Source organism: Pezoporus flaviventris, unplaced genomic scaffold (assembly GCF_033815535.1).
Source record: "Pezoporus flaviventris isolate CSIRO_AGI_PZ_B2104156 unplaced genomic scaffold, CSIRO_AGI_Pfla_v1 ptg000083l, whole genome shotgun sequence".
Taxonomy (NCBI): Eukaryota; Metazoa; Chordata; class Aves; order Psittaciformes; family Psittacidae; genus Pezoporus; species Pezoporus flaviventris.
The window spans coordinates 5,935,699-5,956,107 of record NW_026892631.1 but is presented as its reverse complement, the minus strand read 5'-3'; the positions used below and the strand labels follow the sequence as shown (position 1 = coordinate 5,956,107).

The following is a 20,409-nucleotide window of genomic DNA, read 5'->3' as shown; positions in this document are numbered from 1 at the left end:
CCCTGTTCCCCCGAACTTCTCCTAAATCTATCTTTGGTCTTTTTGTGTGGGTTTGGTTTTCGTTTTTTCTTTTTTTTTGTTGGTTTTTTTGGTTGCTGTTGTTGTTTTTGGGTTTTTTTTTGGTTGTTTGGTTGGTTTTTTTTTGAAAGAAAGGAAAATGATACAAGAAATATATTTAAAATTGTAAGATTAAAAATAAATTTCATATGTGAACACATTATGAAACTCCACAGCCAGGAAATCAGTTTTTTCTTTCAACCAGTTGTTAAATTTAGAGTGAAAATGTCTTCATTTACAAAATGTAGGATAGACTACAAACTCCTAAAGCAAGAGAATTTGCTCATCAGATGATACTGGCAATTTCATTAGCTTCTCTGTGAGAAGAGGATGGTCCTGAACTCAGATTTTGCTGTGATTAAGAAATTTTCCCTCTGAAATCTTCTATCTATATAGAAAATTTATATATATAAATTTATAGCTATTAAGACACTGAGGCAACAGTATTCAAACTCCAGATAATTCAGAAAATTTAAACATCTGCAGAACTCACTGTCTGAGTTTGCAGATCAATTAAATACCTGCTTGCAGAGCTCAGCTTTGACACACACCTCAAAAGGCAATTCACTGTCAGCGACACATGCATGTGCTCCCTAGTATACCCTGAGAAGACACATCCCAACTGCAGCATCTAGACCAGCAATACTTAATTTTCTAGGAGCCTGAATCACAACTGACTTCACAGAGGAAACTGAAATAAGTCTTACATCTGTGGCTTTTTAGTAGGGCCAAATCTGAACCTGGAACCTGACATGGAGGCGAGAACCCCTGCTTTACTGTTATTTTCTGCAAGCATGCAAATCTGCTACGAAAAGATCAAAACCTGGACTGGAGTTATGGCTTTTTCAACTTTTCCCTTTTAAAAATCTCTCAACTCATTCAGCCTGGGCTTTAAACGTGAAGCTGTTAAGCAGAGAGTTGTTTCCTTGTGTTTTACCCTTCAACAGAACTTGATTATATTTCATTGCACAGCCAGAGGCTGGGATCCAAAGAAAATGACAAATTAGAATGTGTCCTGAATTCCTACTGAAACAGCTTGGCTCGGTGTCCAACTGAATTAATTTCATGGCCATACGCTGTCTAGGATGATGTAAACAAGTCAGAGCAGCAGGAGCCGTCATATAAGTAGCAATCCCTGCCTGGAGAGCAGAAGAAGTTCACTGCTGATGAACAAGTAAGGGCATAAATAAGAAGCTATTACTTTCCCAGAAAATTTCTTTCCCCTTCCACAAATTATTTTTTTATGGGTTTTCAGATGTCTTGTGCACTCGATGCATTTTCTTTGCTGCTCTTTCTCACTTTGAATACATACAGCACCTTCTACAAAGACCTCTTTGGCCAGCACTTCTCTGTCGACATGCACTTCTCAATTTTCTGCATATTTATAATTCATACTCACGTTAGTGCAGACATGGGGCTGATCAGGGAAAGCTCAGTGACTTTATTGCAAAATCAAGTAGATTAGGGGGCAGGAGTTACATCTATTGAAACCTGCCATGTTAGATATTATCATTAATGACAGAAACCTTAACAGATTTAGACTTTAGTAAGATTAAGATGCAGCTTGTGCATATAGGGTGGAGGACAGAGGCATCCAGTGAGACTGGAGCACTTGTGAGAACATGAGAGTCTCTGCTTTTGAATGATGAATTAGAGAAAACCTGTAGGGTGTTAAACTTGTTCCTAAGTAAATATTTTCAAGCCTTCAGAATGAATTACCTTTTAAGCAACACCTAAATAAGTTCATTTTTTTTCCTCATCTCAGATTTTTCATCCATTAATAGCAAGAAAAATTAGCAACTAACTGGAATAATTTATAAAGCAGATGGAGCAGGTTCTTGATTCAAAACTAGGTGTAAATGAACCAGCTACTACAGTTTAAACTTTTGGGTGAAATTGCAGACCGATATGATAAAGGACAAAAGCATAAAAGACTACTCTGGTATGTGTGGACCTATACTAAATTTAAGATGAAATCTCAGCAACCAAATAGATCAGCTACTCAAACAATTCAAAGGAGCACATGAATCTTAAATATGAGTTTGTTTCAATGGCTGCCTCCATGCTTGCAGTTGGTCAGCTAAATTCTAACAGAAATGAAGCGTAAGAAGGCAAAATACTTTTCAACAGTCAACAAAGAGTTATCCTTTACTGCCAGAAGGCTTTGCTGAGTTCAGAACTGCCAGAGGTTAGAATTTGTTGCTAGAAGTACAGTCGTTGATCAAGAAAGAAGCAAAAGGATTAGTGTATGCAGGATAGGAACCTTAAGAGAGCAGAAAACAGAAACAGGTTGCTACTTCATCAGGGGGACTCTGCTGGGCTGTATCTATCACCAGGATATAAATTAATCCAGTGGTTTCTTCATGCATTTTTGCCTGGAAAGTAAACTGGCCCCTGTAGAATTAATTACCTATGCTTTTTTGGTCACTTGCTCATGTTATCAGAAATTTAAACTTTATAGGTTCCTATTCAAGCTGTCATCTGGTTTTCTGACAGATATGTGCATGCACTCTTCCAACCACATAGCACAGCCTGAGTCACTCCTTTCATGAATCAGATACTAGTCTTCCTATCTTACCTGGTAATGTGTTTAACATCCTTAAATATTCATTGAGGCAAAGAGTGAAAATTACTCTTTAACCCAGTGGTTATGAGATTTATCTGAAAGATGGAGGACATCACTTTCAATCCCTATTCCAGGTAAAATTTATAAAATGTGGAAGAGCAATTCCAGGAGATACTTGAATAATCATTCTCTTCCAAACTAGACCAGAATTTCAGACCACGGTGTTGGAAACTCTGCATGGAGAGAGGAAATACGGGTTCAAATTCACTTAGGCAGAAGAAGCAGCAGTCCTGGGTTGGTAATATCCTAACTGAATCCTGTAAGTTCTGGGTCCCTACATAATAAATACTCTTATCAGCACCTCTATTTTTTATTTTTTTTTAATATATCCATTACTTTTCTAACATAATCCATACATTGTAGGATTTGCTATACTATATATAGAACTCGTTTAGCATAACTTGCTTAGCTTAAGTAGTTAAATTTGCTGAAGCCTTAAGCTGCAAACTGTGAACTTTCACCTAGATATGTTGAACTTTTAGCTAGTTAAGTAAAAGAAGGCCCCAGAGCCAGTTCTAGCCACCAGATAAAGAAGCTGCCTTCATTAACAGAAGCTGCAAGCTTAGAGATAAGAAATGGCCCTAGAGACAATGAGAAGACCCAATGCAGAATGGGAAGATCTCAGGCCCTAATAATAATACTGGCCTGTTCCGTTGCATGAAGGGTAGGAATTTAGATTGTAAGGGGATAATTGCCCATGGATTTCTTTGCTCAAGGTCCCTTGTCAGATGCAACCCGCTTGAGCTGTAGCAGTATTAATACAGAGTGCTTCTTTCAGAGTTGCTGGAGCACCTCCTCTATGAGAACAGACTGAGAAAACTGGGGCTGTTCAGCCTGGAGAAAAGAAGTTGTGTGGATACCTTATAGCGGCCTTCCAGTCTCTGAAGAGGGCCTACAAGGATGCGGGAGAGCAACTCTTCATCATGGACTGTAGTGATAAGACAAGGGGCAACAAGTTCAAACTGAAACAGGGGAGATTTAAGTTGGACATAAGGCAGAAATTCTTTACTGTGAGAGTGGTGAGGCACTGGAACAGGTTGCCTGAGGAAGATGTGAATGTGCCATCCTTGGTGCTCAAGGCCAGGCTGGACAGGGCTTGGAGCAACCTGGTCTAGTGTACGGTGTCCCTGCCCATGACAGGGGGTTGGAACTGGATGATCTTAAGGTCCTTTCCAACCCTGGGATTTTATGGTCCTTCCCAGCCTGGGATTCTACGATCTTTTGGCTTATCAATTCAGTAGAAACCTAGAGTTGAACCCTGTTATTGTGGCTGGCATGTATAAATTCCATACACGTAAAAGCATGAATTTACTAGCAAAGACATAAGACAGCCACTATCTTAAGTTTTAATGCATGTCTGCAAAGTGTGCTTCTGCAAAGTCTTTTCCAGGGCCATGCTTCCATCAGTCTGTTAAATCTGTATGTCTGATCCCAAATCAACGCAGTTTGTCATCTAATTCCACATCTGCCTCTTTGAAGCTGTCGTTTGCTCTTGCAAGATTATTTGATTATGACTCAAATAGCAACATGTTTTTCTCTAGGGGTCATCCCTCTCTGATTTTACACTCTCTACACAGACTAATTGGTTGCATGCAGAACAAGCACCATGACATTTCCTTGGCCATTAATAAGTAAAGAGATGTTAACAAACAGCAGGCTTTAGGGAGATTTTTTCAGCTAAGAAAGGAACAAAAAAAAAAAAAAAAAATCAAATGAATAGGAAGAAAGAAAGAAAGAAACAAACAAAAAACTGTGGAAAAAAAATTAGTACCTGCACAACAAAAAGAGTGTGAAAGATAAAAACCCCCAACATCTCCTCGAAACTCAAAGATGGAAGCCTTTGGTTAAAAGTAATCTTAGGAGCTCTCCCCTCAGGTTTGAGCACAGCTATATCTTTTTCTGACAGCTCTTCTGTGCAAGCAGAAGCATTTGGGAACCCTCTTTCTCTGCTTTAAGGATCTGAATCACTTTTCGCCACACTTAAAAAAGCTGATGAAAACATCTATGTTGCTCAGGACTAAAATGACAACTAAAATGCTGGAAGTTGACATATGTTTTATGTTAGTCTGCCATGCAGATGTAACATATAAAACATTAGATCCTTCCTCTGTTTTGTGTAAGAATTCTTATGCCAAGAATATTCAACACAGTAAGACGTAAAAAGAGAAATTAGCCATAGGGCTGAGCAGGCTTGTCAGTGGATACACAGACAAGCACCCAACCTGAGCTCTTGCTAAGGCAAGCCTGTCTTTTTGTGTTACTTGGATGGAAAATGGTGCTTTTGGGGCCTTTTGGCTGTGAATAAGAACTCTCATTCCCAGTACCTGTGGGAATACAAGCCGTGTGCTCTTCTCCTCAAGCTAGCGACTGATGCTCCCCTAAACAGGCAGTTAAAATATCTTCTGATTTTTACATTTTCTCATTTACATTCTGTGTACATTCTTTGCTGACACATCTGTAAGTGCTATACTGCTTTATGCAAATAGCTACAGATGAATGCTGCATGGAGAGGGAAAAGGCAACCAAATCAGCCCCTGTGGATAACGTGTGTGTGAGAGGGATCAGTCACTTTACCAGCTGGCTTACCAGATACAAGGCCCTCCTGATACATGTATGTGGATGAGACACCAGCCACATGTGCACCCAGTGTCTGAAAATGACATTTTAACAGGTAAGCATCTTCCTCTAGGCCTACCCCATCCTATGGTGGTATTTAGTTTGCATCCATGACTGGTACAACTCCACCTTGTGAGCTCTGCTGCTCCCACTGGTATAGACAGAATTACCCTCCCAAGGCAGAGCCATTTATAGCAGGCACAGACAACAGTGTATCTGGATGGTAAATAGCATGTTTCCCTCCTTCCAATGAAATGGAAATGCATTCAACCTACTGATTATCATAATATACCAAGGTTTTTCTAATTAAAGTCTAAAGCACAACTGAAATACCATTATGAGGCTTCAGAGCTCTGTTTTAAAGCACTTTGGCAAAAAGGTTTCAGTACTACCAATATGAAGCATTACTGGTTCTAAGGAGCTGCAACTCTACAGTGACAACACCCTCTCTATGAAACTGAATCTAACGTTCACTGAGCGTGTCATTAACAAACATAATTCCAAATTGTAACAACCTATATCTAGCATGATGGAGTAGCACATCATGTCAAGCTTCTAACTAGTTTATTATATGATCTCAGGTCAAACCACTCTTCTCCACACCAATAAAATTTGTTAATTTATATTTACTAGCAGCAAAGAACTAGAATTTGCTAGAGGTTGTGTATCGCACTGATGTTAAATTTTTGCTAGAAACTGCAAAAGTCTGCTAAGCCTAGACATTACCTATATCAACAGAGCTTGTCTGAATTACCTTACCCAGATTCTCCCCTGCTCTATCTGTCACATATGAAAGCTAAACTGAGAATAATTGCCTCTTCTGTTTCAGAGGCTTTTTCTGGTACTGATATTTTGGTCAGGGAATACATTTTTTGCATACCAAATCAACACAGCTCTGCCAAGAAGAGTCCATAGGCCAAATCAGCTGTGACACATACACTTTAAATTGGTAAATGATGAACTCTCAAAAGCTATTTTTCTCAATATATTTGCCCTGTGGATAACCACATGGCTGACAATCCACCACTCCTAACTCTCCGCAGACTGGCAAAGGGGAAGATGCTGGAAGTAGAACATGTGGAGGTATAGAAAAAGCAGTACGGCATCTTTAAGATGGTTAAAGGAAGGCCCTAAACTATCTAGGCTATGCAGCACAATAACAAAGTATTCAGGCACAGCAAGCTCTCAGAAAACTCAGGCTGCTATCTATCTTCTGCTATATTTTGTTAGACTACTGACTGCTGAAGAGAGGATAGAAAACAAGAGGAATTACAAAGACACTGGAGATGGCCAAAGACTAGCTACTGGCTCTACTCATTTTTCATTTTGGAAGTTCTCTCCTTTCTCTCCCTTCTGCCACATGCTGTGCTACATTTTTTTTAAAGGCTCTAACAAACTTCACATTTCATAATTCTGTAAGGCATCCAGCTATTCAGGCTATACTTCCTTTGCATTTTTGATCAAGAATTTGGAAGAGATGAAGCACTAAGAGCATCTTAAGAACCTGCTGAAGTAGTAATGTGGGCGAGTACAGGAACATAGAATCATAGAATAGCTTGGGTTGGAAGGGACCTTCAAAGATCATCTAGTTCAACCCCCCTGCAAAAAGCAGGGACATCTTCAACTAGATCGGGTTACTCAGAACCCCATCCAGCATATCAAACAGTCTATCTGCTCTAGGCAGATATCCAGAGTAACTGCATGTACTATGTAGGATACCGGTCTTTTGATAGCACCAAATTAGTCTATTAATGCTAAATTTGAGCATTAAAATTCAAAACAGTAAATGCTTTTTCAAAAGCAGGGTGCATCCTGGGGGCTTGATTTACTCACTGCATGTATCTCCCTCATCTTCTCCCTCGACGCAGTCCTTGGTGAAGTCACACACCTGCCCCAACCTTATCGCTGTTCCATTCCAGCAGCTGAAGGAACCCTCCAGAGCCATTTTTGAGCCAGAAGCAGACCCTAAAGAAAAAGGAAACAAAACCCACTTCAGATTACTGAATTACCTTACTCTTAACCAACAGGTCATAGGATCCTGGAAAACACCTTGTAAAATCCCCTTCTTCCAATAATCACTTGATAAAGTACTTACTGTGTTTGACCTGTTTGATCTTGTCAAATATCTAATGGTACACCTAACAGAGAATTTCAGTTCCCCAGGCATTTCTAGTGTTTTAACTTGGAAGGCATCTCTGACCCTTGAAAAGAGGGCTGAAATCCTTCAGCCTGCTTTGCGGAACTTCCAAGAACAACAAAATATGTATGATAGATTTTTAATTGTGTATGAATTTACTGCTGGACTGACAGTCCTGAAGATGTATATCCTCGCTGTCTAGCTCAGGAATAACATAGCTGCAGGATTTGGAAAGAATACAAGCTTTCATCATGCCCTCCTGTCAACATGTATTACCTATGACTTGGGTGTATAACATTGCCATCTTCTCTCTGCAAGACAGAAAACAGTATGATCTCTGCTTGCACTTTTCTTTCTCTTCTACACCCACTCCTTCATCCCTTCCCCTCAAGTCAGGAAGCTCACAGCAGACTACATCTACCAAGATAAAATCACTAATTAATTTTACCTATGCTAAGCAGCAAAAGGCAGTCAGCAATGTGGAAAGGAGCCAACTCTTATGAAACAAGGTCACTGAACATTACAATTAGAGGCCAGTATCATCCATTCAGAAATGATCCTGACTACTTGTCGCCTGGCACTGTCCTTTACTGGAGGCACACGATTCCTTTGATAGCTGAGATGTCAGAGATCATCCAGCTGGATGGGTATGATTTTCCTTACTGTAGGAGTTCTTACAAGGGCATGCAGGGAAAGGACAAGGGGGAATGGTTTTAAACTGGAAGAGGGTAGATTAGACATTAGGAAGAAGCTCTTCCCTGTGTGGGTGCTGAGGCACTGGCACAGGGTGCCCAGAGAAGCTGTGGCTGCTCCATCCCTGGCAGTGTTGAAGGCCAGGTTAGAAGGGGCCTGGCGCAACCTGGTCTAGTGGAAGGTGTGTCTGCCTGTGGCAGGGGGTTGGAACTGGGTGAGCTTTAAGGTCCCCTCCAACCCAAGTCATTCTGTGATTCTATGAATTCACTCATCCCCAGTGGCTCAGATACTAAGAATAAGGCCTTTTTTCTTTTTTTTTTTAAGAGACACATGCTGCAGATCAGCCACCTCAAGAAGGCAGTAAGTAGTTCGAGAACATCCTATAGCCAGTACATATTGAGGGGGATAAACTCAAAAAGCAGCAGAGCTCCTTCCACAAAAATTTGGGCGTAGATGCAATTCACCAAAACCTTTCTGACTTTCTGCAGAGAGATCTGCTTCCAGTCACTGCTCCTAGAAGGCAAATCCAGAAGTTCAAAGAGGCCTGTGCTGCAAATTCCCCATTGCAACACCTCCTGCCCTGTCTCATATTAGATGGGTAAATGCTCAAGATTAAACCAAAGCCTCTGGGCAGAGTGAGCCATTGTTTGCCTAACTCATCTGTGCTTGCTGAACAGCACAGCTACATCATGTTCTCTGGTACTACAGGGAGTTGGGAATCACTGGCAATTCAATTAGATGTGCACTTGATACTTTTATTTATATTGCCTGCCAAAAGTAAAAATTAATGAAGCATGTAGGAAAGCAACCACTATTTCTCTTCAAGCTTATTTTATGGTGCAAATCAATTCAGGAGTGGGGGGAATACATGCCAAACCTTTTTAATAAAGGACCCCAGCTCCTGAAAAGGGTGCTCTATGTGGCTGTCAGCTCAATGTTTTTGAGTGCCTCAGAGCAATTCTGGCTTGCTTCATACAGGCTGTACAGTGCCCTTGTATTTCAGGCAGGGTCAAAGCATGACTACAGAGGACAGCTTTGCAGGAAAAATAGACCAAGTAACTCAGAGCTGGCTGCTGACAATTTCTGCAGGCCTCTGGGCAAGGCTTTAAGGCAATGAGAGGATATCTATCTTCCTTGGCTTTGCTGTGCTCCTTATAAAAATGCACTCCTAGAGACACAGTGCTGAGAGCCTTCCTTATGTTACATGCAAAGCTCTTTACATGTCACAAGCTGGATGCATCAGGCTCAGGCCAGTGTGCAAATGGATGCTAGAGAGCTATCAGAAGTCACTCTGGTAACTCCGGTGTCCCCATCGCCTAGGGGTATGCAATGAACCTCCACAGCACCATGTTGCTGGAAGGACCCCTAAAGAAAAGTTAAGAGACACATCCCAGGGCACTTCTATGAGGTTAATAACATCATGACACTCTTGAAAAAAATACCTTTAAGTCCTAGTCAAATTCTGAAGTACTTTTGTCTCTGAATTATCCCCCAGACAGTTTTGAACCCCACATTTATTACCAGCTCTCATGTCCTACTCTGCTTATCTGCAATCTTTTCCGCAATGTCTGTGTTTTATCCCAGCAGCTGCTGGGATAAGATACACAGAGATTCAGAGGAGGGGTTATTGTAGACAATGGAGTTGTTCTGTTTACTCAGTTCATTATAACCTTGTAAAGGAATTCAGTTTTCCAAGCACATGACTGCATTATTACGAATTATAATGGAACCAAAGCATTCAAGAGCACCTACTGTCTTCCCAGATGTCTTTGTTGCAGCCTAGGAGCACAAATCTCCTGAAGTCAACCGACTGTACTGTTTAAAAGTCCAGGAGCTTTTCCTCCAAAACAATGCAGCAGATTTGCATGCTCATTTATCTCTGTGGAGACGGGGCTTCAATTAGCTTGGATTTGCATTAGACCCATATATACATGCTCCTTGTATAGGATGGAGAACACAAATAGCAAAGCTGCAGCACGGGGAGTGGCTGGGCTCTGTGATAGTACGTGATTCATTCCTATCTCCTGTTTGCTTGCTTACCATGTGCACAAAGGCAGAATGAATTGGATAAAGGAGATGATTAACTAGTAAAACAAATAGAGAGCAGAAAAACACCCAAATACAAATGACCCTTTTAATGGGCCACTTGATGCAGCTGTTTGCATCCAAGCTCAAGGAAACGCAATTTTTAATTAAAATATTTTGTAACAAAAATAGACATCTGATCTTTTCATTTCCCAGCCCAAACTGCTCTTGGCAAGGTGAGCCAGAATGACCTAGATTGCTGAGTGAAGTGGCCTCTACTCACACACAGAAGATGCGCAAGGAAAGGAAATGAATGGTATCAAGTAAGTATCAAAGTAAAATTTGTGGGAGACATCCTTTATATTTACAGCAGTGTTTACGTAGCCAGTGGCATCCATAAATTATAGCAGTCATTAAGCTGTACCACGGCTGGCTTGGAGTCTTATAAATCATTATTTAAACAGCAGCATTAAACAAATGGCATTTCAAGCTCTAAATTGGAAGGAGAAACAAACAACTCCTTGGGGAACACGTGCTGACTTTATACCTCACAGGTTCTGCTTCTGAACACAGTCCAGCCTTGGCAGTGTTTAAATCCAGTACCAGACTCTGGACACAAATGACATCCTGGGCTCATTACTGCCCACGCTTTTGGACTTCGTTTCCATATAGCAGTATGGAAAGGGGAAAATCATGTGGCTTACCCTAATGCAGAGAAAACAACTTACTGCTCAGACTGTGGAGCCACAGCGGATGTACTTCAGCCCTCAGCAGATTCTCTCTGTCTTGGATTGCCTCTTCTTTCCTACCCTTTCCCTTGAGAGGAGCTGGCAAACTCTGGTGGATCTTTCTCTGAGGAATGTGGCCAGAAAGACTGTGATGTTTGATCACCACAAAACAGGAACCTTCAGCTTACTGCCACCACACTTGGCCAGGTGGGACAGAAGACCGAAATTTTTATAGGCTTTCACAAAGATATCCCTTATCTTGCAACATGGCTACACTGCTAATTATCACGCAGGACTAGTCAAGCTGAACATAACTATACCTTCACGTTACATTCAACTTCTCAGGCCATAATTTAAAATGCTACCGAAGGCTCTTGGGACCAACACAGTAAAGTAAAGCCTTCCCGCTCAGCACACATTAAACCAAGAGATCTTAATAGGACAGTATCTGGTTGTTGTTCAAAACCCCTGTCATTTATATTCTGCAATAAAAGGTGAAGAGAATTGCAAAGACCTGGGATGAATGAGCATGTTTTATCAACAAGCTCTAGGCTATCCCTGAGGAGCTTGGTTGGACATAGCTCAATTGATTCCAGTGGTTCTTGGGGCAAGACCCTGTATGCACACAAGGTGAAAACCTTCCATTTTTAAGTGCATGTATGTAATTAAGAAATATCTATCCATGGAAATCCACCACATCTGCCTCACCGTGTGTGCTATCTCTCAAAAAAGAAATTTTCCTACTATTTAATTACAGCTCTTAAAACTATTTTCTAATGGGCTAGCACTGCTAGTCTAACATTCCTCCATCAAACACCAGGGATTGTGCAACCTTACTGACAATGCTTATCTGTCACAAGTGTTTGTCATTAACTTTCCTCTCCTCCTCCTTTGGTTTAAGGCTTCGACTCAGATATTTAACGAGAGAGTATTTGGGAGATTTAAAGGTTGAGCGAAACATAGAAAAGCTGCTGTCTAGCTAGAAAAAGACAGTGAGAATTCTGGTGAGTTTCTGATAATTGATTTTTCTCCCAGGCACATCATTTCCTCGTTCAGCATCTCCATCCCTCCAGCCTTCCTGCAGCGCAGAGGTTTGAAGGCTGAGGGCTCACTTGGCGCTGAGGATAGCCCTGCTCCAGGACAAAGACCATTTTCTAGTGCTACGAGTCATTAATAGCCCTACTTTCACCATTAGAGAAGTTGGAAGGTATGAAATAAAAGAGGTAAGAAAGTGAAAGAAGAGAAAAATGAGTTCATGTTTAAGGGAATTGAAGCCATCCTTGGCAAATGGCTATTGAACTCCAACATGATATAGGGCAGATCACATAAATCAAAACTTGCACAGCAAGCTACACTACCCCCATTTTCCAGGCAACCACCCCAGGACACCTGTATTCAGATCTGCAAAAAAGCCAAGTGGTCACAGCTGCAAATGAGACCAGTAAGAGAGAGACTTGGAAAACAGAATGTCCTCAAAAAATGCTTTGAATAAAGATAGCACTCCAGGTTTCTTGCACCAGGCAGCCAAAATTACTCAACACTTCATAATTTCTGACTTTAATCTTTGCAACAGCATTGTTACTGCTGCTGTCATTGCCTAAGGATGCAAGTGAAGCCACATTTGTAGGAGGAAGTGATCTCTTTTTATTAGACTGCCTATATCAGGCAGAAAAGCAACCCATATTTAGATATGCCTGAAAGCTTGGCCATTTTTTTCAGTTAGATAAATTGGCTTTAATCTTATTTCACTTTTTATACATAAAACAGGAATAAGCTCCTCTCAAGAGCTCTGTGATGCTCATTTCATTAACATTTGTAAGGAACTAAGATGTTAGGATAACAAAGCCATGAAAAAAAACTAAGGAAATTATTTATATCTTCACAGTACAGATTGAATAATTTATGGTATAAAACGAACCATCATGCATTTGATGAAGGTAGGACAGAGGATCGTAAATAACTTCCCATTGAGGGAGCATCCCCCCTACACTCCATGCTTAAGGGTGCAGCATTCCCACAGTGAGCTGCTCTAAGACCAGAAATCTTGCTCATTAGAGCCACATAGAAACAGGATTTTCATTTCACCAGAAACGTCAACATTTCAAAATGCATCTACCTGTAAAATAAAAATGCCCAATTTTCTCAAAAAGTTTTGAAACAATTCTGGGTTGAAAATAGTGACTAAAGAGGTTTCAACCCATAACTAAATATTGTCATAAACCCAGGAAATTTGAAAACATGTGAATTCAGACAAAGATAAAATTTGAGGCAGGAAACTCAAGGGGAAACTCACTGGTCTGCAACTCACTCTTGTCGATAGTTCAGGCAGCTCAGTGCTAACGTGCTCTGCCTCTCTGCTGCTGCTGTTTCATAGTAGGGATGCTATGCTCAGATTTGAAAACATCTGCTCCTTCAGCTTTCCCTACTGCCAGTACGATTGCTTACACAGAAGAAAGCTTCACAGCACACCTGAGGAGCCAGCACTTGTTCACTGCCATGTTTCAGCAGCATGAACTTTCCAGAGCCATGCAGCATTCAGACTAGCCAGGCCCTCCTCTTGGAAACTTTTTTGACCAGGTATACTTACTTGTCCTACCTTTCGACCAAGTAACTTCCCAACATTAATGTTGGTGTGATGCATTTTTAATGAATTTACAGCAATAACTAGCTTCCTTAAAACTACAATGAAGTATGAATTTGGAATAAAAAGTTAGCTGTATTTCACACATTCTCATTTTTCAATTAGGGAAGTTGACTGAGGATCTAATATTTATATTCATGGCTCCTGAGACAGCAAATAATTGCTGAGCGCAATAAATGACATGATAATGTTTTTCGCTATTAATCTTGCACAAAATATTGATGCTTTTTTGTTTTTTTTGCTAGGGCTCATGGTAACATACATATTTTTTCCTGTTATATGCTTACTAATGAATGAGCAGCTCCAACACCACATCCAAAAATTAACACTAAGCAAGTAAACAGCAGCAGCAATTTCTATAAAGGAAATGTGGTTTTCCAGCATGCAGTGATCCCTACCTATTTTATGGTATCTAGAAAATTGAAAAAGGCCAAAATAGATGGAAAATACTTATTCCCACATACCTATGAAACACTGTGTATGCACAGACTTTGGACTTTGTAATTTTACCTTACACAGCAGATCATTAAGGTTTCCATCCCCAAATATGAACATCCTGACTTAGAACAATACAATGGGATAGAGGAATTTTGTTAAAATTCCAAATCGCATTTCTTTTGGTTACTTTTTGCTTCTCTTGTTTCAGTATCAGACTACATTTGACTCCTTTTTCTCTCAGGTACCACTGCAGCTTCATGAGATTAAAAAAAAACCCAACAAAACAAAAGACCTCACCGCCTCCAGCTTTCATACCTCTCCTAAAAGCAGTTAACAGTATATTTGCAACAGTAAGCAACTGGTTAAGAAAAAAAGACCAAAAACCCCTTTTCTGTGATTTTCTGTGAAATCTTCAAAAACAAACCTTGGAGAAGGAAAATAAAAAACTCCAACTTCTATTATTAGCTCTGTCATCCCCGTCATAGGCTTGGAGACCAGCTCTCACCCACAGGAAACATTGGCCAGACTGATTGCAAGCTCACTGGAAGATGAATGCTGCTTGCCACATGTGATGGATGCTGTCAAAATCATGAGGTGGTTAAGATCTCTAAGCTTATTTATAGACAACAGGAGTAGATTTAATGCAGAGCCACTCTCAACATCAGACATAGAACTGAATATGAAATAAAACAAGGCTACTGGAGAAAGGACATGAAAATAGTACTTCCAAACTTCATGCATGCCTCTTGGGTATACTAAAGAGCTGATTAAATAGGAAATACTTGCAATTTTCCACATTTTGCTCCTTAGAAGGCTTGGTTCATATCCAGTTTCAATTGGAGAGGTAAGTTTTACATTTGCCTGCTCAAGTTTCTCAGTTCTAAGCACAGCCAACATTGCCACTATACACAGATTTTTTTTCAATTCTTTTCTCCATAAAAAAACCCCCCAAAACCCCCAGCCCCCAAAACAACCAACCAACCAACCAAAAACCAACCAACCAACCAAAAACCCAATCCAAACCACAACCAATAAAACCTCACTAACAGTATTTTAAAGATGAGGAAACTGAGGTACACATCAACTGATTACCATTGCTTAAAAGAGACTGTAAATTGCCCAAACCAGACTCACTCACTGTTGCAACCTCTACCACTTGGACTGAAGTTGCCCAGATCCACTAAAAAAAAGCCACAGAAAGCAGAGACTGGAGAAGATTGCTTGGCTCAAAAGCCGATTCCACCCAGGTCAGACATAACCCCTCTCTGAACCCTACAGAAGTAGCATCTCAGTAATCTGTCAATCATGCACTTTTAGCTCTGCCAAACCAGTCAACAGAGGTATATTTGTATGCTTTGTCATGAAAAACACAAATAGATGTATAACCCTTAATTGCATTCAATCACTATTTTAGATGGGAATCATATTTTTCATTTCTAAAATGCAATTCTGCTTCTATAGCTGTTTAAAGCAGTATCTCTCCTTTCGCTGTCAGCAGTATTAAATGAAGGTTTATGTCCTTACTGCAGATCAGTTACTGGAGGAGGTGGGTGGAACGTCACAAATCAGCACAATCACGAGCATGCTGTGGTCCCTTTCAGCGGGTGCAGTAATGCATCCTCACATCACAGCCAAGTGCTTTACTGGGCAAAGCAGTGGGCCCACAGGCAAGAGTAATAGTTGTTCCAGGTAGGAGCAGCCGCTTGGTGGGGAAAGAAGGTTCACGTTGTGCCCCTCGCCACTGGGCCAGCCTCTGTGTAACTCTGCAGTTGTGTAAGTGCAACAAATTGTTGTCAAGGAGCCAATTTCCACTTTGTTAGGAAACTGAGTAACAATACCTCAAAAATTCAAAGCATAAGCAAAACGAAATTGCAGATGAGCACTTGCTGCAAGGGAGACACTGGTGACACTGAAAGGTTTGCCGCTGGAAGGAACTTAATGTGGACGGTTTCTATCCGTCCACAATTCAAGGGAAGTAAAGGGAATCACTTCAGTGCTACCCTACCTCCACACAACCCTGAACACCAGTATGTTGATGAATGTTATGACTCACTGGTGACTCTTCCAGATGAATGCACTGAAAATGCCTACATTTCAGTTCTCTGAAGCCAGTCCAAAGGGATGGAGAAGTAGTCTATCCTTGCTCTTGCGTATCAGGCTGTGCTTCAAGGCCTTCCTACACTTGAATGAAATTATTCCAGGAGAAAAGCTGCTGAAGGTCAATGGCCCTCAACATCAAAAAAAGCCTGCAGAAAGACTCCTTTCTTCAGTACATGTCTCTGCAGAGGATCTCAGTTGACCTTTGAACATGTGGAAGGCTTATGAACTGGGAACACTTACAGAAAAAAACCCAAATGTCAGTGAATAAATGCAGTGCACAGCTCTGTGTAAGCTAAGGTATGTACTGAAGTTACAGGGAAAAAAAACAAGAAGGGATGACAAAACAATTCCAAGAAAGCTACCCAGGTTTCAGACAGTCTCTCTACTGTCCTACAGAAGACAGGACTACAAGACACTTTGGTTAATGCTTTCCATGCAAGATCTCTCTCCCAAACATATATTGAGGTGCAGAGACAATTGTATGAGTTGACCATATCATTATTCAGAATTACCACACCCTGAGGATGAGATGCCTGTAGGTTGCTAGCCACAGAATAGCCAGGCAAGTGTTAAGCAATATTAAAATGGCTTTTAATTTTTTAATACTGTGATAGGAATCTTAAAACAGTTGTTCTGTGTAAAGACAGATCAAGGAGACAGAACATACCCTATGTCCCTCTCTCTGACTCCAGGTTTTCTTTAAGATCTTTACCCTTCAGTGAGCAGACTGTGCAACCAAACTCTCAGGAGATTTTGCACAATTACTCAGAACTGACAGTTGCTTCTTTTACAGTTTGTATCTTCAAATTTGGTACCATAATTTGTATGCCACTACAAACCAGTCCTTTATATCCACTTTGTGAACAGGCTTCCTGTTGAGTGCAAGCTCCCCTTCCAGCTTCTTCCAAACCCTTTTCCCTCCATTTTGCTACCTGATTCAGTAAGCTTTTAGTTAATCTCTCACCTATCCTCAGCCATAGTATTAAATTCTCACAAATCTGCTACTGCTGTTATTATGCAAAGTGCTCCTCCCAGCTGCACAGATTTCAGCAAAGCGTAACACCTTGTTGACTCTAGATAAATCTATTTATTCAGTGCAAATGTACCTCTTCCTGACAGACTAATCCTTTATAAGTAAATCCTTTATAACTGCAAAACAATTCATTATACAGAATACAGAAGTAGGACTACACACAGCTTACTGCTCATACTTCATCAAGGCCTAGCAAACAAACATTTGGCTACAAAACAAGTAATAAAAAGAGAATATGAAACAGGGTGTGCTAGCCCCACTGCAGAGTAAATGGGGTCAGTCTGGTTTTGTGGCAAACAGGTGTTAATAACTGTAGGAAGTTCCAGAAGGAGGAGTGGAGCACATGGAAAGGACATCCAGAACCCAGCCTAGCCATGCATGCATAGTATCCTGACTGGCCTGGAATTAAAAAATAATTAGGCATATACAGAACCAAGAAAAATAAACCAATTTCAAGAAATAATGAAATCCTGCATACTTTCCACCAAAGATATACTGGACTGTGATGCAGTTTCCAAGGAGATTTTGGAAAAAACCCATAAGTTTAGGGAAGGGTTCCAGTTGAGCTGCACTGGACAGGACTCACTCGAAAGCACAAACTGCACAAACATATTGAATAATGAAAAAGAACCACCAAACTTTCTTTGGGCCATAAAATGGACTAAGGAGACCTAAAAGGTACTTTATACATACCTGTGTCTACATGTGGTCTTGAAGTATCAATTCAAAAGACCAAATAATGATTAACATGGATTTTCTTAACACCTTTCACCGAGTCTTCCCTCAGTGCGGCGGCCATCTTGGGGAGCACAAACTCTTCCTTTTTTTACCGCAATCCATTGGTCTGCATTTGTAATTCCATTCACGTTAAGCTGCTCATGGTCCTCTCTGTGGTATACTTAAGCTATACTGAGCGCAGAGGTTTTAGCTAGCTGCTATACGTGTTTTACAAAGGGAATAGTTGAAATTCCTGACTTCCAGCCCCCCTGGGGCTTTAACTTAATGGGATGTGCATACAGTTCACCAGTTATAACAACTGTCACTGGCCAGCTACTCACGGCACTGTAGTACCTCAGAGCCTGGAATGTAGCCCATAGTACATGGGGAATCTATCATAGCATTACAGAACAGTTTGAGTTGGAAGGGACTATAAAACAATAAAGCTCCTTTTGTTCCAAACCCCTGCCACGGGGTTTGGAACCTTCCACTAGAGCAGGTTGCTCCAAGCCCCATCCAACCTGTCCTTGAACACTGCCAGGGATGGGGCAGCCACAGCTTCTCCGGGCACCCTGTGCCAGCGCCTCAGCGCTCTCACAGGGAAGAATTTCTTCCTAATGTCTCATCTCAGTCTCCCCTCTGTCAGCTTAAAGCCATTCCCCCTTGTCCTGTCCCTACAGGCCCTTGTCAAAAGCCCCTCTCCAGATTTCTTGTCACCCCTTGAGGCACTGGAGCTGCTCTAAGGTCTCCCCTGATTCTTCTCTTCTCCGGGCTGAACAAGCCCAGTTCTCTCAGCCTATGTTCAGAAACTTTAGTAAAATACTATCAACAAAATCAACTGCACTGGAATCTGTACTTAAACCAGGAAAAATGCCTTGCCTCTTCTTCCAGGATTTCTTGACAACCAGCAGCAGGACCTTCATGTGGCAGTAGTTACAGTAAAGGCTCTCAACTGTAATTTGACCATGCCCTTCCTTCCTGGCCCACAGATAATTACTGCTGCTTTTTAGTGAGCAATATAACTTTAAACAGTCTGTCAATGAGGTATCACAGAGATGATAAAAGTCCCTTGCCCTATCTAATGGGGATAAAAATCAATGACCTGCTGTCCCACAAGTGGTAACATAGTCAGAAAGCTCAGAAGCCTCCGCACTCACTGCAGCCAGGTCTTTATGGGCAATGCCACTGCAAAGTTTTCAGCAGAACAATAGGGCAGCTAAGCAAACCAAGACGTGACAAAGTATGTGTTAAGCAGTTTCAGTACAGATGTAGCAGTTCAAGTCTTCTCCAAGAACTCATATGTCCTATTTTTCATCTCTTTCTCCTGTCCAGTCCAATGATAACCCTGCCAGGAGGGGCTCTGGACAACTTTGCCTCTGCTAGCAAAAAGTAGAAGTGAAAGGTATCTCACAGTAGTCCCTTGGTCTTTTCCAGATTGTTTCCATGACTGTGTTGCCAGATGATCCGGCGTATTCTCAGAAATAAAAAACCTAGCATCCTTTTCCCAATACCCAACAAAAGGAAGAAAAAATGAAATAACCAGGGACTGAGCACAAACAGCCAAACCAGAGCAGCCCAGCATAATTTTTTGAGGTACTTTAAACCAGCACTCCATTTGTGTGTGCAAGGGCCTTGAATTGCTAGCAAATCACCTTCGGAAACTCTGCCTATCAAATTGGGAATCTGACTGGCAGGGTTTCCAAACTGGCTCTTCCACTGTGACGCTGGATAAGTCTCTTAACTTCCTCAAGCTTCCATCTCTCTTCTCGTGACAGAAGGAGATAACACTTTGTGGGGAAAACATGGCCTTGCTATTGTTTAAGACTAGCACTGTGTGAATAGCGTGTTTTTGTTTGCACAGAAAAGAGACAACTTATTTTCAAGAGCTATCTAAAATGGAAATGTCCCCTGCAAAGAAAAATGTTTGCTCTGCATTACTCCAAAAGACTCTGTCTGACCTGGAATAAAACCCCAGTGAGCTCCAGGAAACTTGCTATTGATCAAATTAAAAATGGAGATGCTGCTTATCCTTGTGTACACATAGAGGCTCTCAAGTGAAAGGCTATACTGAGTGCACCACTAAACATGGAGCCCAGAGGATGACAGAATCACTTAAGTCATCACCAGATGCTAATGCAGCATTGGTCTGAGGAAGACCTGGGTCATTTCAGCTTGGGCCTGTCCCCTGAAATCTACTCATTCAAGACAGCACATTAAAGAGACAACTTTTTACCGTGTTAGCACTGACAAGACTGACAGCATTCTTGGCACTTGGCATGTATTAAAACACGTAAATACTAGCAAAAACATAGATTTAACTGGGGAACCTCAGATTTTGAGAGCAGAGAAAAACCACCATAAAGCCTGCATAGCTTCACATGAGCACTATCGAGGTATTACACTGCTACTGCTTCCTCAGTGAGTAGCGGCATGACCTCACCTACTCCAGGATTTTCACATGAGCACTATCGAGGTATTACGCTGCTACTGCTTCCTCAGTGAGAAGCAGCCTGAAAAACAGTTTATGTAAACTCAACATTAACAATTTCACTGACAATTAAGATGACAGATTAAACTGATCTGCATGCAATCTGCAAA

At 41.1% G+C, this 20,409-nt stretch overlaps 1 protein-coding gene across 1 annotated transcript in view; it reads right to left on the bottom strand.

Moving 5' to 3' along the window:
* ALK (ALK receptor tyrosine kinase) overlaps positions 1-20,409 on the bottom strand; it is a 316,033-nt gene that overhangs the window by 72,275 nt on the left and 223,349 nt on the right. Inside the window, exon 6 of the mRNA XM_061475364.1 lies at positions 7,133-7,264. Within this exon, the coding sequence (XP_061331348.1) occupies positions 7,133-7,264 (132 nt within the window). The remainder of the gene's footprint in view (positions 1-7,132; positions 7,265-20,409) is intronic.